Source organism: Gopherus flavomarginatus, chromosome 1, assembly GCF_025201925.1.
Source record: "Gopherus flavomarginatus isolate rGopFla2 chromosome 1, rGopFla2.mat.asm, whole genome shotgun sequence".
NCBI classification, from domain to species: domain Eukaryota; kingdom Metazoa; phylum Chordata; order Testudines; family Testudinidae; genus Gopherus; species Gopherus flavomarginatus.
The window spans coordinates 257,889,285-257,901,462 of record NC_066617.1 but is presented as its reverse complement, the minus strand read 5'-3'; the positions used below and the strand labels follow the sequence as shown (position 1 = coordinate 257,901,462).

Sequence of the window (12,178 nt, the reverse complement as noted above, 5' to 3'; positions counted from 1 at the left end):
GGTTGATCACAGGATGACTGTGAGCCACCAATGTGATGCAACTATGAAAAAGGCTAATGAAGTCCTAACATGTATCAGCAAGGTATTCAGAGTAGAGCTAAGAAAAAGTGTTATTACCAAATACAAGGCACTGGTGAAACCTCATGTAGAATACTGTGTGCAATTCTAGTATGTCAGGTTCTAGAATAATCAATTCAAAAACAGGAACAGGTGCAGAGAAGGGCTACGAGGATGATCAGAGGAATGGAAAACCTACTTACATGAACAGACTTAAGGAGCTTGGCTTGTTTAACCTATCAAAATGAAGGCTCAAGGCATATATGATTGGTCTATATGGGATAAACACCAGAGAGGAAAGGAGTTATTTAGGTTAGGGGCCAATGTTGGCACAAGTGGATATAAACTGGCCATCAACAAGTTTAGGCTTGAAATTAGACCAAGGTTTCTAATGATCAGAGGGGTGAAGTTCTGGAACAGCCTTCCAAGGGGAAAGGCTAAAACCCTAACTTATTTCAAGACTGAGCTTCATAAATTTATGGAGGGGCTGGTATGATGAGATTGTCTACAATGGCATATGGCCCATCCATGAATACTATCAGCAAATGTCTCCAACAGGCAGATAAGGGGAAAGCTCTGAGTTACTACAGAGAATTCTCTCAAGTTTTTGGCTGGTGGGTCTCGCCCATATGCTCAGGGTTTAACTCATCGCCATATTTGGGGTCAGAAGGATTTTCCCCCAGGTCAGAGTGGCAGAGACCCAGGAGGGGGAGGGGCGGGGAAGGTTTCTTCCTTCCTCTGCAGCATGGGGCACAGGTTACTTGTTGGTTTGAACTAGAGTAAATTGTGGATTCTACATAATTTTAAGTCTTTAAATCATGATTTGAGGACTTGAGTAACTCAACCAGAAGTTATGGACCTATTACTGGAATGGGTGGGTATGGCCTATGATGTGCAACAGGTCAGACAAGATGATCATGATGGCCCCTTCTGGCCTTAAAGGCTGAGAGTCTGTGTCTAAACTTGTTCTCTCTATATTTTAGGCATTTTTAGGCCCCAACAGAAGTCCAACTCCTTGCTGTGGGTCTGTACCTATTCCATTCCATTCTACTATTTTACTCCTGACTAGTTTAGTCTTACAATACACCTATCACATGGTACGGGAGCACCTTAGAAGCCATTTCTCCCAACTTCCAAGCCTATGTTTTAGGCATTGCTTATGCTGGGTATCTATCCCAAAGGCAGCCATCACTGTAGCTGCACTGATGCAAATTCCTAGTGTGGACAGCCTATTGGCACTGGTCTCTCAAACTGGTGATGCATTAAACCATGGCAAACTGCCCCAGTGAAAGCAGCTGTTTTTTTCTGTCTGCACTGCAGGCAAGCATCAGTGCAGCTATAATCTGATAGTTACAGTCAATTCAAATATGGAAGGTAGACAAGGCTTTAGCCACAAGATCATAGGTCAGCAGCAACGGGTATAATGAGGAGCACTACCACCAAGGAGGCCAGTGAAGTGCCTGGAGAAAGAAGACAACTAGATTCTAATAAAGGGGGTCAGCATCCTAGGATGTGTCACTGGGGGAAAAGCATTCCACACCCTCCCCCAGGAGACAGCTTACCAGCAAGTAGGGAATGCAGAGAAAAAAGCTGACTTCTGAAACCCCTTCTCACTCATGCTTTACCAGATCACTTGGGTATTCAGGCAGTTTCAGAGTGGCTGGAGGAGAAGGAAACACACCCATTCACCACCAACGGCCTCTCAAAAGAGCAAAGCTGGCCAGCAGCAGGAGATCGGGATCTCAGACAACCTAGCACTGTACCTGCCATCTCAGGATTTTGCTGTAACTGCTTTTCCCTTTCTTGTAGTCTCATTACCCTCTCCCCCACTTTTGCACCTCCAGGAATATGCAGAACAAAAGCCCACTGTGGTTTTCAGCTCTGATAGAGCAGCAGTTGTAACAGTATGAAGGAAAAATCCCTGAAAGCTGGATTAAATGGCACGGTTAAACTGACAGCTAAAAAGCATAACGGAAGTTCAAAAGCAAGTAAAATAGAGAGCTGTATTAACTGTAACCTCCTTGGAAACTAATTCTGTGCTTTCTCTCAGGACAAGACTCTCTTCACACATAGATGATAAAAACATATAGTTAGATGCCAGGCCATGCTATCCATAATAATGCTATTATTATAGTCCTACAATTTTAAAAAAATCAGCTATGTTCTTCTCCATCCCACCAAAAGATCTATTTGGAATACTATAGAAATATAATATAAACAGAAATGTTTTAGGGTGTTAAAAGAACTGACTGAATATATCTGCATACAAGAAATATTTGTTACCATAGTGATTTCTCCACTATTTTGGTCCTGAAAACCTCCTCCTGGTCCAGGTTTACAGTACAGTAGCAATCCCTCATCTTGTTTGGCCCCGGATACGTAGGAAGATTTTTGGCTTCTCCTAAAGACAAAACAATTCAAAGCAAACTTTAAATATGCGCAGATATTGATAGTATATCAGTGGTTATATTAAAAAGTATACACATTACTTTTTTATTTGGCTGCAGAATGCTTCCTACCGGGTCTTTATTTAGAAGAATATTTTCAGCCCTCTGACAGGAGCAATGCTCATGTAGAATGGCAGGCAGTAAGCTGCAATATGGCAATGGTAAAGGAAAAAAACTCAAAAGCACCTAAGTCTCTTATGAAAATACAGCTTTACACCTTAAATCCCGTTGACTTTCAGTGAAGCTTAGACACCTAAGTCATTTTTGATAAAACAGAGTTTGGGATAAAATTTTCAAACCGCAAGAGACTGCAAATAAGGATTTTATCTACAGCTCTGCTACTCTCCAACGTGCTAGCATGAAATGTGACTTAAATGACGCACCGGAACATGGAGTGTAACAACACTTATCTCATAAGGTGCTTTGAAGTTTAATTAATGCTTGTAAACCCCCTAAGATCTTTGGACAGAGGTACTGTTTAAGTGCCAGACATTAAAATTAATTTGTTAGACAATACGCCTTTGCTTATTTCAAAACTGCAACAAGAAACAATTACATATTCTGTATCTAAAAGAATAGGGCTGGAGAATAGGACAGACAAAGACACAGCAGTATAAAATTCAGAACTTTACTATTCTAGTCTCATTTCTGCTGGTTTTTTTTAAGTCTCTCCCTCTACAGGTCCATCAACAAGCAAAATTGCAAACTAAGATTGCTTGGCACAGTGACAGTCCAAACAAAAGCTTAGGAAAAGAAATCAGATAACTCTCCCCACAGCTTCATTGAAACACCTGAGCACCACTTGGCAAGTGTTTTGACTTCAAGGCCAAGCCCTAACTTCTCTGAGAGCTTAAGGAAGCTTCACTCTGCATGTGCTCTTGTTTGCACTTCACTTCTATGGTACTTACAGATTGTTATCTTATGTCACATGGACTGAATAGAGCATGCTCCACTGATAAGATATAAGGGAAAAAGCAAGATCAGAGAGCAAAGCTTATTTGTGAACATAGACAGAAGAGAAGAGTAAAATCTATGCAACAGGAACAAGCATAGGCTGTTTATCAGACATCTGCAGTTCAGAGCAAGTCAGTTCTAGGAGAAAAAAAAATCCTTTTTCAGTCCCCAATACGCATAGCTTCACTAACAGGACCAATTTCACTTAATCCCAATCTCATTTTGAGTCACAATCTCTGCAGACATTGGGCCACATTTAGAGGTGACCTAAATGGTCGTGTAAATGAATCAGCAAATGGATGCAACTTCCATGCTAAAGTTGGAAAAGATGAGTTGTACCAGTAAAAGCAATTCACGGGAAAAGAAGATTAAGCAGGCTCCCATCATCTACTTTAACAGGAAGGCAAAAGGGTGGTTTAGGATGCAACATCTTTCCTGACCACAGGACAACCTGTGTCCCCCCTTGGGATGTAATTTACACTCATTTATGATTTAACTTGCATCATAGCATCTCTGCATTTAACCTATTACAGTAAGAATACCATCCGAAATGATGTGCATTTGATCGCCAAGACTAACACCTGAAGACTAAAGATTTGTTATGTCAATTTTCTACACTTAAAAGCTAGAATGTATAAAGCTATGTAGTTTGGCAGACTTTTAACCCTTTATTTTTATAGCTGAAAGATGATAAACACAATTTGAAGTGTTACAATGTGGCCAATAAAGCTATATTTCAAGTTTGTTTTATTTTTCTTTTTTAAATTAAAAAAGCTAACTTCTCTAAGACCTAGCTGATGCCACATGGTAATGCCTCAGTGCGTTCTTCCACTTATAGAAAAGTCAGGAGACAAATTACATTGGGTTTGTACAATTTATTACATTATAGACTATGTTCAAGGAAACTTCTTTTTCTCTCTGCCTTAGCCTCACCTTCTCCAAGTCCCAGAGAAGACTTTCCTTTCTAGTTTCATCTTTAATGGTATGCTGGGCCAGCGCCTTTCTGGCTGAAGCTCCCTCCAGAGGGAGTCAACAGGAAGCATCATAGCAGGGTAATAAGGAAACCTCCCTTGTGGGGGCTGAGCATATTACCAGGAAACTTTTCAAATTTCCAAATTAGAAACATTTTTTTAAAAGGAAAACTACGTAGATCAAGTTTGTGAATTTTCTCCTCCCCTAAAACAGCCTCTTTTCAGAAACTCTTCATTTTTTAATAGTTTTCTGTGATAGACAATGTCCTCTCTAGTACTGTAACCCACTGAAATTCTAAAATAGCTAATTTTAATTTGAAGCCTATTTTGTTGCTTTTTAATACAAGAATTACAATATAAAGATAAGGAGAATGCAGAAGTAGTGATGGATTTGGATTCCAATGAAAAACAGTGGTTACTGGGTCTCTGAGTTTTGACAAGGAAGACTCTCGAGGACTGAAAATGCTGTTTATCATTGCCCTTCAGCGAAAGGGTCTGAGTAAGAGGCACAGAGGAAGAAAAGTGGGAACTTGTGATTTTTCTTCCACTTTGAAGACCTTGACAAATCATGGAGACTATAAGCAAGGAAATAACTGATCATTCCCACTTACCAATCACGTTACTGACGTAACCGAAAAGAGTCAAACCCCACGCCACACTATTTCTGTGTTAAACTGAGACACACACCATGACTACTTAGGGTCCTATATAAGAACAATAATCTGAATTGTTTAGTCAGCAGTCAGAAAAATCAAGCATCCAAGGAACATTAAGTACTCTTAGTCCTCAAGCCAGACATTCAATGTCAACAAAACAAGCGCCTGCAGAATTTCAGCTGGTCTATAGTGTCATTTAAACAAAATGTTCCGTTTTGGGGGTTATTTCACTATTGCCACTGGAGCTGAACAATTCTGTTCGCATTTGTTGGTCTGAAACAAACACACTGATGAAGTCACTATGTTAGAGAGACAAGGTTGGGAAAATACTATCTTTCATTGGACTAACTTTTGTTGATGAGAGAGAAGTTTTTGAGCTACACAGAGCTCATCCTCAGGTCTGGGAAAATGACACTCAATACTTTCCCAATTTCTTCTATTCCAGCTGCTGTAGACTCATTGCATTATGCATAGGTCTGGTCTGAAGGCCACTGAAGTCAATGAGAGTCAGTACTAGCAAAGCAAATAATTTTGGATGTGAATAATTAAAGACATTTTGAACTGGCTCTGCAACAGAGTGGATTGCAGTACAGTATTTGTGATGCTGACTTCCCCTGGTGGTATGGAGTGTAATTACAACTTAAGCGAGAACTGCCCTCTCCATGCAGCATAGAGAAAGTGGTGGCGTACGAAAAGATGTCAGAACAGAGAAACACAATAACCTAGAATGAAGAGGCACGTGGGGAGGGAGGGATGGACGGATAGCTCCATGGTTTGAGCACTGGCCTGCTAAATCCAGGGTTGTGAGTTCAATCCTTGAGGGGGCCATGTAGTGATCTGGGGCAAAGAACTGTCTGGAGATTGGACCTGCTTTGAGCAGGGGATTGGACTAGATGACCTCCTGAGGTCCCTTCTAACACTGATATTCTATGAATGTATCTTCCCAACTCTCACTCAGCTTCCCTCCTCACTCCAAAATTCATGAGTCCCTTCCTTGCTTAGAAAGAGGGATGAAGCAAGGCAATGGATAAGGGCTCCCATGGCAGATGGTGCATGAGGTGAAAGAGAATACTGCTTAGGTGCCTAGGGACATGCAGCTGCTAAAACAGAATGAGAAGCAAAATAAGATTTGAAAATTTTCTTCGTAGGTGTGGGAAGAGACTCCTAAACAAACATCCAAAAAGATAGTCCCAAAAGGAAAAACAATTGTCATTGTTTTGAATCATCTAATACTTATCTGTTGAACAAAAACATATTTTGCACTATTTCCTTCCCTTCCTCCCCCCTTTGCATTACCACCTATGTCATCAGATATCAATGCACCTTCAAGATTACATATACACGCACGCACGCGCACGACATTGCACAGGTCTGGAATTCACATGGAGGGAAGGAAGGGAGATTATGAAAATAATACAGCTACCAACCTGCCTAGAGCCTCCCCAAGAGGCCGGGATACTGCTGCTGAAAAGGAGTAATGCCAGCAAGGATCCTTCACAGTTGGAGGGATCTGGTCTTATGTGGCTCTGACAAGTTTGGGTGCAGATATTATGGACAGTTCCATTTGGGATTGGGGGGAAGAGGGGAAGATACATGTAAATCAGGTCTCTGAAATCTCTACTTTTCTGACCTTTTGGAGTGAAATATGCTAATCTTTGCACAACTAAATATCCATTACACACTCATATGCGATCTGATATTAAGTGCAATAGCACTTTAACACAACACCCGTTAAGCTAAACTTCGTTATGTATCCCACCAGATTTATGTTTTGAGATCATCCAGCACTAGGAAACAACTTATACTTGATACATTTGATTTATTGAGTGGCGAAGAGGAAATCAATCCCCTTAGGCTTAGACAAACAAAAAATCAGTGAAAAAACAGCTGAGCTTTCTACACCCTGGCATTCAATTTCAGGCAGTGGGCAGAGAAACTCAAGGACAGAAACAAAAAACAATCTGAAAAGGGCAATATATACACAAGCTATCATCAACAATGATTCATTTTGCTTCTATTGTACTCTGCACATATCCTCTGAACATTCTCACTTGCAAGCATGTCAAGAACAAAACAAAATGATGGGGTTAGCTAACCTCCCCCCCCAAAACACAGTTCTATCATTACTAGAAATTCTAACTTCTACTTTGAGGGTTTCGAACAAAACATCTTTCAAGCTTTTATTTTCACTCCCCATAAAACATGCAGGAATCAGCAATGAGTCTAAAATGTAATGGCAGATTGATATATTTTCATCATCATATATGCTGAAAGTATTCTTCCTGTTTAGAACCCCTTGTCTGAGTAACTCAGGATGAGATGATCAGATGCTAACAAATCTGCAAATAGGACACAACGTAAGGTTAAATGCCACTAAGACGTAAACCATTCCTTTGCCTATTTTAGTATTCCATTTAGCCAGGCTTGCAATAACGTAGAGAAATGCTGAGGTGTATAATGATATTTCTGAAACATGTGTTGACTTTTAGGAATATATGTATATTGACCACCGGAGGCTGATGATGCCACATGCAATAAAGAGATGATGTGCAACTTCTTTTGCTATTTTAGGCATTGCAAAATATTAGTAAATCAATATGCATTTATGAAATATATACTTCTCTGGACAATTAAAATGGACAATCAACTCACATCGGGCTGAATTTTAACCATCTTTAGTTACAAAGCAACATCGAAAACTAATGTAACAAATAAATTTTGGAAAAAAATTGTTTTTAAAATTTATTTACGTTGTGCATTTAACAGCACTTTGTCCAACTGACTTTGTATAAGGCATATGGTGTAGCTGACCATGCACAGACGCATTGTCTTTCACAAAGATGAAGGGAAGAGAGAAACATTTTAAAATAGGAAATTGATTAAAACCACAAAATTGGTAAGCGTACTCAAGGACAATTATACTATTGCACCTCATTTATAATATCCTAAACTCAAAGTATTATTGTTTTTCCTACCTTCTTCCTTTATGTAACAATGCCTTTAAGGTCACTGCAATTTTCCTTTTATGTTGAAAGTAAATCACAAATCTAATGTTATCTAATCAAGCAATATGTAAAAATGAAATCTATTTAAAAATCCAGTTGTGATTATAAATATTCAATTTCTTTGAATAGGTTTATCTTTGTTGCTTTAATGCTTTAGCTTGATATTAAATAGAGCAAAAATCCATAGCATGCACACGCACCCACACACACATGCTTACCGGTTCAACAACAAAACAGACTATTAGATTTCTAAATCAGGTCACAAATAGCCATCTGTGATGTGATTCCACAGTCTGGAGAACCAGATTTTTAGCTGATCTGCTCTTAATGTAAGTCATTGCCTGCCAGCATGTTATATGATAGAATTGTTTATTTAGTTATGAGGCTCAAGTTAAAAATATAAATTTGTCGCATCGAAACAAATTTGTTTCAACCACCACATTTATGTGCACTATTATCCAACCCCCACCCCACCCCCCACACACACACACACACACACACACACACACACACACACACACACACACACACTTTTCCCACTGTGGAAGCTCTAATGGTCCCGGTTGATCTATTGCTAATGGAGGGAACCACACCTGTAGTACTGAAATAATCCTTTTAGCACCATCCATTACATCATAGCTCATGTTACTGTCTCCCCAAATATCAGCACCACCAGTGGAGGGGATATATCCTCCTCCACCTTTTTTTTACCACAAACAGCTCTACAACTCCCAGCCAGGAACACTCCTCATGATCAGGATAGTGTCCACTCCTCCGAGGCATATACACTAATCGCAAGAGATCAGCCACTTAGCCAAGTCAATATAGAACTCAAATCTTACCCAATAATCACACTGATGCCAATCTTTTAGTAACTAAAAATTAAATATTAAAAGGAAAGAAGAGAGTTAATAATGGTTAACAGATTATGTATATATAAATAATTACTGAGTCCTTATATCAAGTTTGTAGCAGTGATGAATAGACTGCTGGCTTGTAAAGTCTCTCTGATGATCTTCCAATCTTTTGGAAGATCCTCAGTCCATAGTTTTAAATTATAAAATCAACAGTCAAGAGAACCAGGGCAGGAAAGAGGCAAAACGGAGATCTTAGGAGTCTTTTATATCCTCTGCCATAGGCCTGGAAATTTACTGTCTCTGTTTATGGAAAAGTTACTGGCCTAAGTTGGAGTCCAGCGTCACTTGAGCATATTGTATGTCCTTACATGGCTTGATGACTCACAGGAGCAGCCATATCATTGCTGTGGCATCCACAGGAAGACCTATTTGGGTGAAATGAGTTTCTTCTACGGCCCATTATGAGAGCTAAGTGTTCTTGATGGGCCATCAATACATAGTTGTCTGGATTTAATGTAAATTTCACCTGGTGGGTGTAAGCCAGGAATAGAACACATATGTATGATGCTAGTCTATAGCCAATAGCCCTAACTTCAAACAGGATTTTTACATATATATACACACATACACACACACATATATATACACACACACGATAATCATACTTAGCAAATAATAACTTTTCCATTGGCACCCTACATGACATACTTCATACAAGATTTGTTGCAATTGTATAACAGTGGCAATATCAAGGACATAGATGGTCCAAAAAAATAAAATAAAAAAAGTCATCACTGAATATGGAGTGAAATGCTACTAAACTCTGGATTTTTGTACAAGAGATGTTCTAGCATTCTCTGAGAGACTCTACCCAAGACTACTGTAAGACTGTTTTTGTGCTAGCTGCTAGGTAACAGAATCACTGCATATCCCTCAGAGATGTGTTCCTATCATTTGAACCATTAAAAGCCACTGCACTGCCAGGATTCCACACCCTTTCAGGCTGTGACACCACTGGAAAGTTGGTCAGAAAGACCAAATTATCTTACAGGAAGGCATTTGATTCAGGGGTAGCCTGTTCATATAGTCAAACTAGATGGTCGCCTAGGGTGCCAAGTTAAATGGGGCACCAAAGTTGAGGGAAAAAAATCAAATTAAAAAAAAATGAAAAAATACAAATAAAATAATGTCATTATTTTAATTCCCATGCATGGAGGGAATATGAATTATAATTCATTTCTCTACATTTCTGAGAAATTAATATGTCAAATCTTTTATTTACAGCAAAAATAAACTATATTTTAGTGAATTTTTTCTTCAATTTGGGACGTAGACCCACTCAGCAATTTTGATAAGCAATAACTCAGCCAAAATGAAACACATCCGCCAGTGGCAATAGCTGCAATGCTACTGACACCTAACTCGAATATACATCAAGATCGCATAGCCGGAAATTCATGTAGAGCAGAGATATCTCAAGTTGATACATGTCAAATGGTCATTTTCACAAACATGTCACAGGTAGATGGTTAAGAATCGAGCGAATACTGTAGAAAATTGTGTTTCTTGGTGCCAAAGAATAAAGAACAACATCTTTGAGCATTATAAACCCAAAATGTGAGTATCTTTAAGCATTATTAAACCTTAGCGTTATTATTGGGCTGTGTAATTATGAACTTTTTATAACTGATTCACGTGTAATAAATAAAGTCCATAAAAGAAAAGTAACAGCATTAATGCTTAATAGACCAAGAAAGGGATGATGTCACACTCCAAGCGGGTAACCATGAGGAAGGGGATTATTTTCCAAACAACCAGTGTCGGGTTATAATGTCAAAAAAGGTCATTTTGTTTCCGTGTAAACGCTCTGTTTTAATAGGTGAGTATATGTTATTAATCACTGAATCTTTAAGCAGTGAAAAAACATGTTGGGATGGCTGCAACGTGGTTTAAATCGCCAACCACGTGGTGGGTGTGTCAGCCATCCTTAATACTATAATGCTTGCAGTTGGGAGCACAGTACATAATATTCAAATGCCTCATGGCAGAAAGAGGAAAAAGAAAACGCTCAGGAGCTGAGTATCGTAAACGAAAGGCTGAGAAGGAAGAGGACCAAGCAGAACAGTAGGGATCCTTCCTGAAATATCTTCTCTTGAATCCAAATAAAAATGGAAGCAGTTCACAGCATCCAGATGAAGGAATTTTATTTGGAGATGAGGGTAGATCACATCCACAAAAAAGCAGTTTGGAAACTTCTAGATGAAGGATGCTCACAGTATCAGACTGACATGGAACTGGAGAAAATGTATTCACCTTCAGAAACCCATGCAGAAATTGAAGTAAATGAAGTAGAAGGAAGAAAGGATGAGGAAGTTACAAACAAGTTACAGTATGGGGACCCAGCTTCATGTCTAGATGTGATGACAGTGTACGACAAATTCTCGTGGAACATGGACCCGAACAAGTTCATGAATTTCCCTTCCCTAAGGATGGAAATAAAAGAAAATTCTCTGCTCAGCATTACAAGAGGAAACTCATTAATGGGAAGAAATTCATCGAAACTGGTTACAATATTCAGTGTTGAAGGACTGTGTTTCACTTTTGCTGCAAGTTGTTTAGAAATCAAGCAATTGGCACATCACTTACTGAAAATGGTTCGAAGGACAAGAAAAACCATCTTCAGTTCTCTCATCACATAAAAGCAGTACAGAACATCTGGAATGTTTTCTAAATTGGAAAGACCTTGAATTACGATTGAAAAAAGAGTAAAAACTATTGATGAAGAAAATTTACGTGTGATCAAGGAAAAAGAAGGAAAAAGAATATTGGCAACAAATATTAGAGTGTCTGATTGCTTTAGTGAGAATTCTCGTTGGGCAAAATTTAGCATTCCATGGCTGCAGTAGAAATGAAAAATTATACACTCCAGGTAATTGAAATTTTTAAAAATTTGTTGAATACCTAACTTTGTTTGATCCAGTCTTGAAGGAGCGTCTATGTAAAATAATTGATCATGAAACACAGGTTCATTACTTAGGAAAAAAATATGCAGAATGAACTCATTCAAATCCTAGCAAATGCCATTAAAATTGTAGAAGCTGCCCATTCTGCAAAAGACTTTTCAATAATTCTGGACTGAACACCAGATGTGAGTCATGTTGAACAAATGATGATCATTCATTTTGTGGATATGGAAAAGTCTGCAGATGAAGACGCTGAAGTGCTCATAAA

General features: G+C 38.8%; 1 protein-coding gene across 2 annotated transcripts in view; it reads right to left on the bottom strand.

Moving 5' to 3' along the window:
- RASA3 (RAS p21 protein activator 3) overlaps nt 1–12,178 on the bottom strand; it is a 207,707-nt gene that overhangs the window by 146,189 nt on the left and 49,340 nt on the right. For both annotated transcript variants that reach the window (XM_050921823.1, XM_050921832.1), the window contains exon 2: nt 2,341–2,458. In XM_050921823.1, coding sequence (XP_050777780.1) covers nt 2,341–2,458 — 118 coding nt within the window. The remainder of the gene's footprint in view (nt 1–2,340; nt 2,459–12,178) is intronic.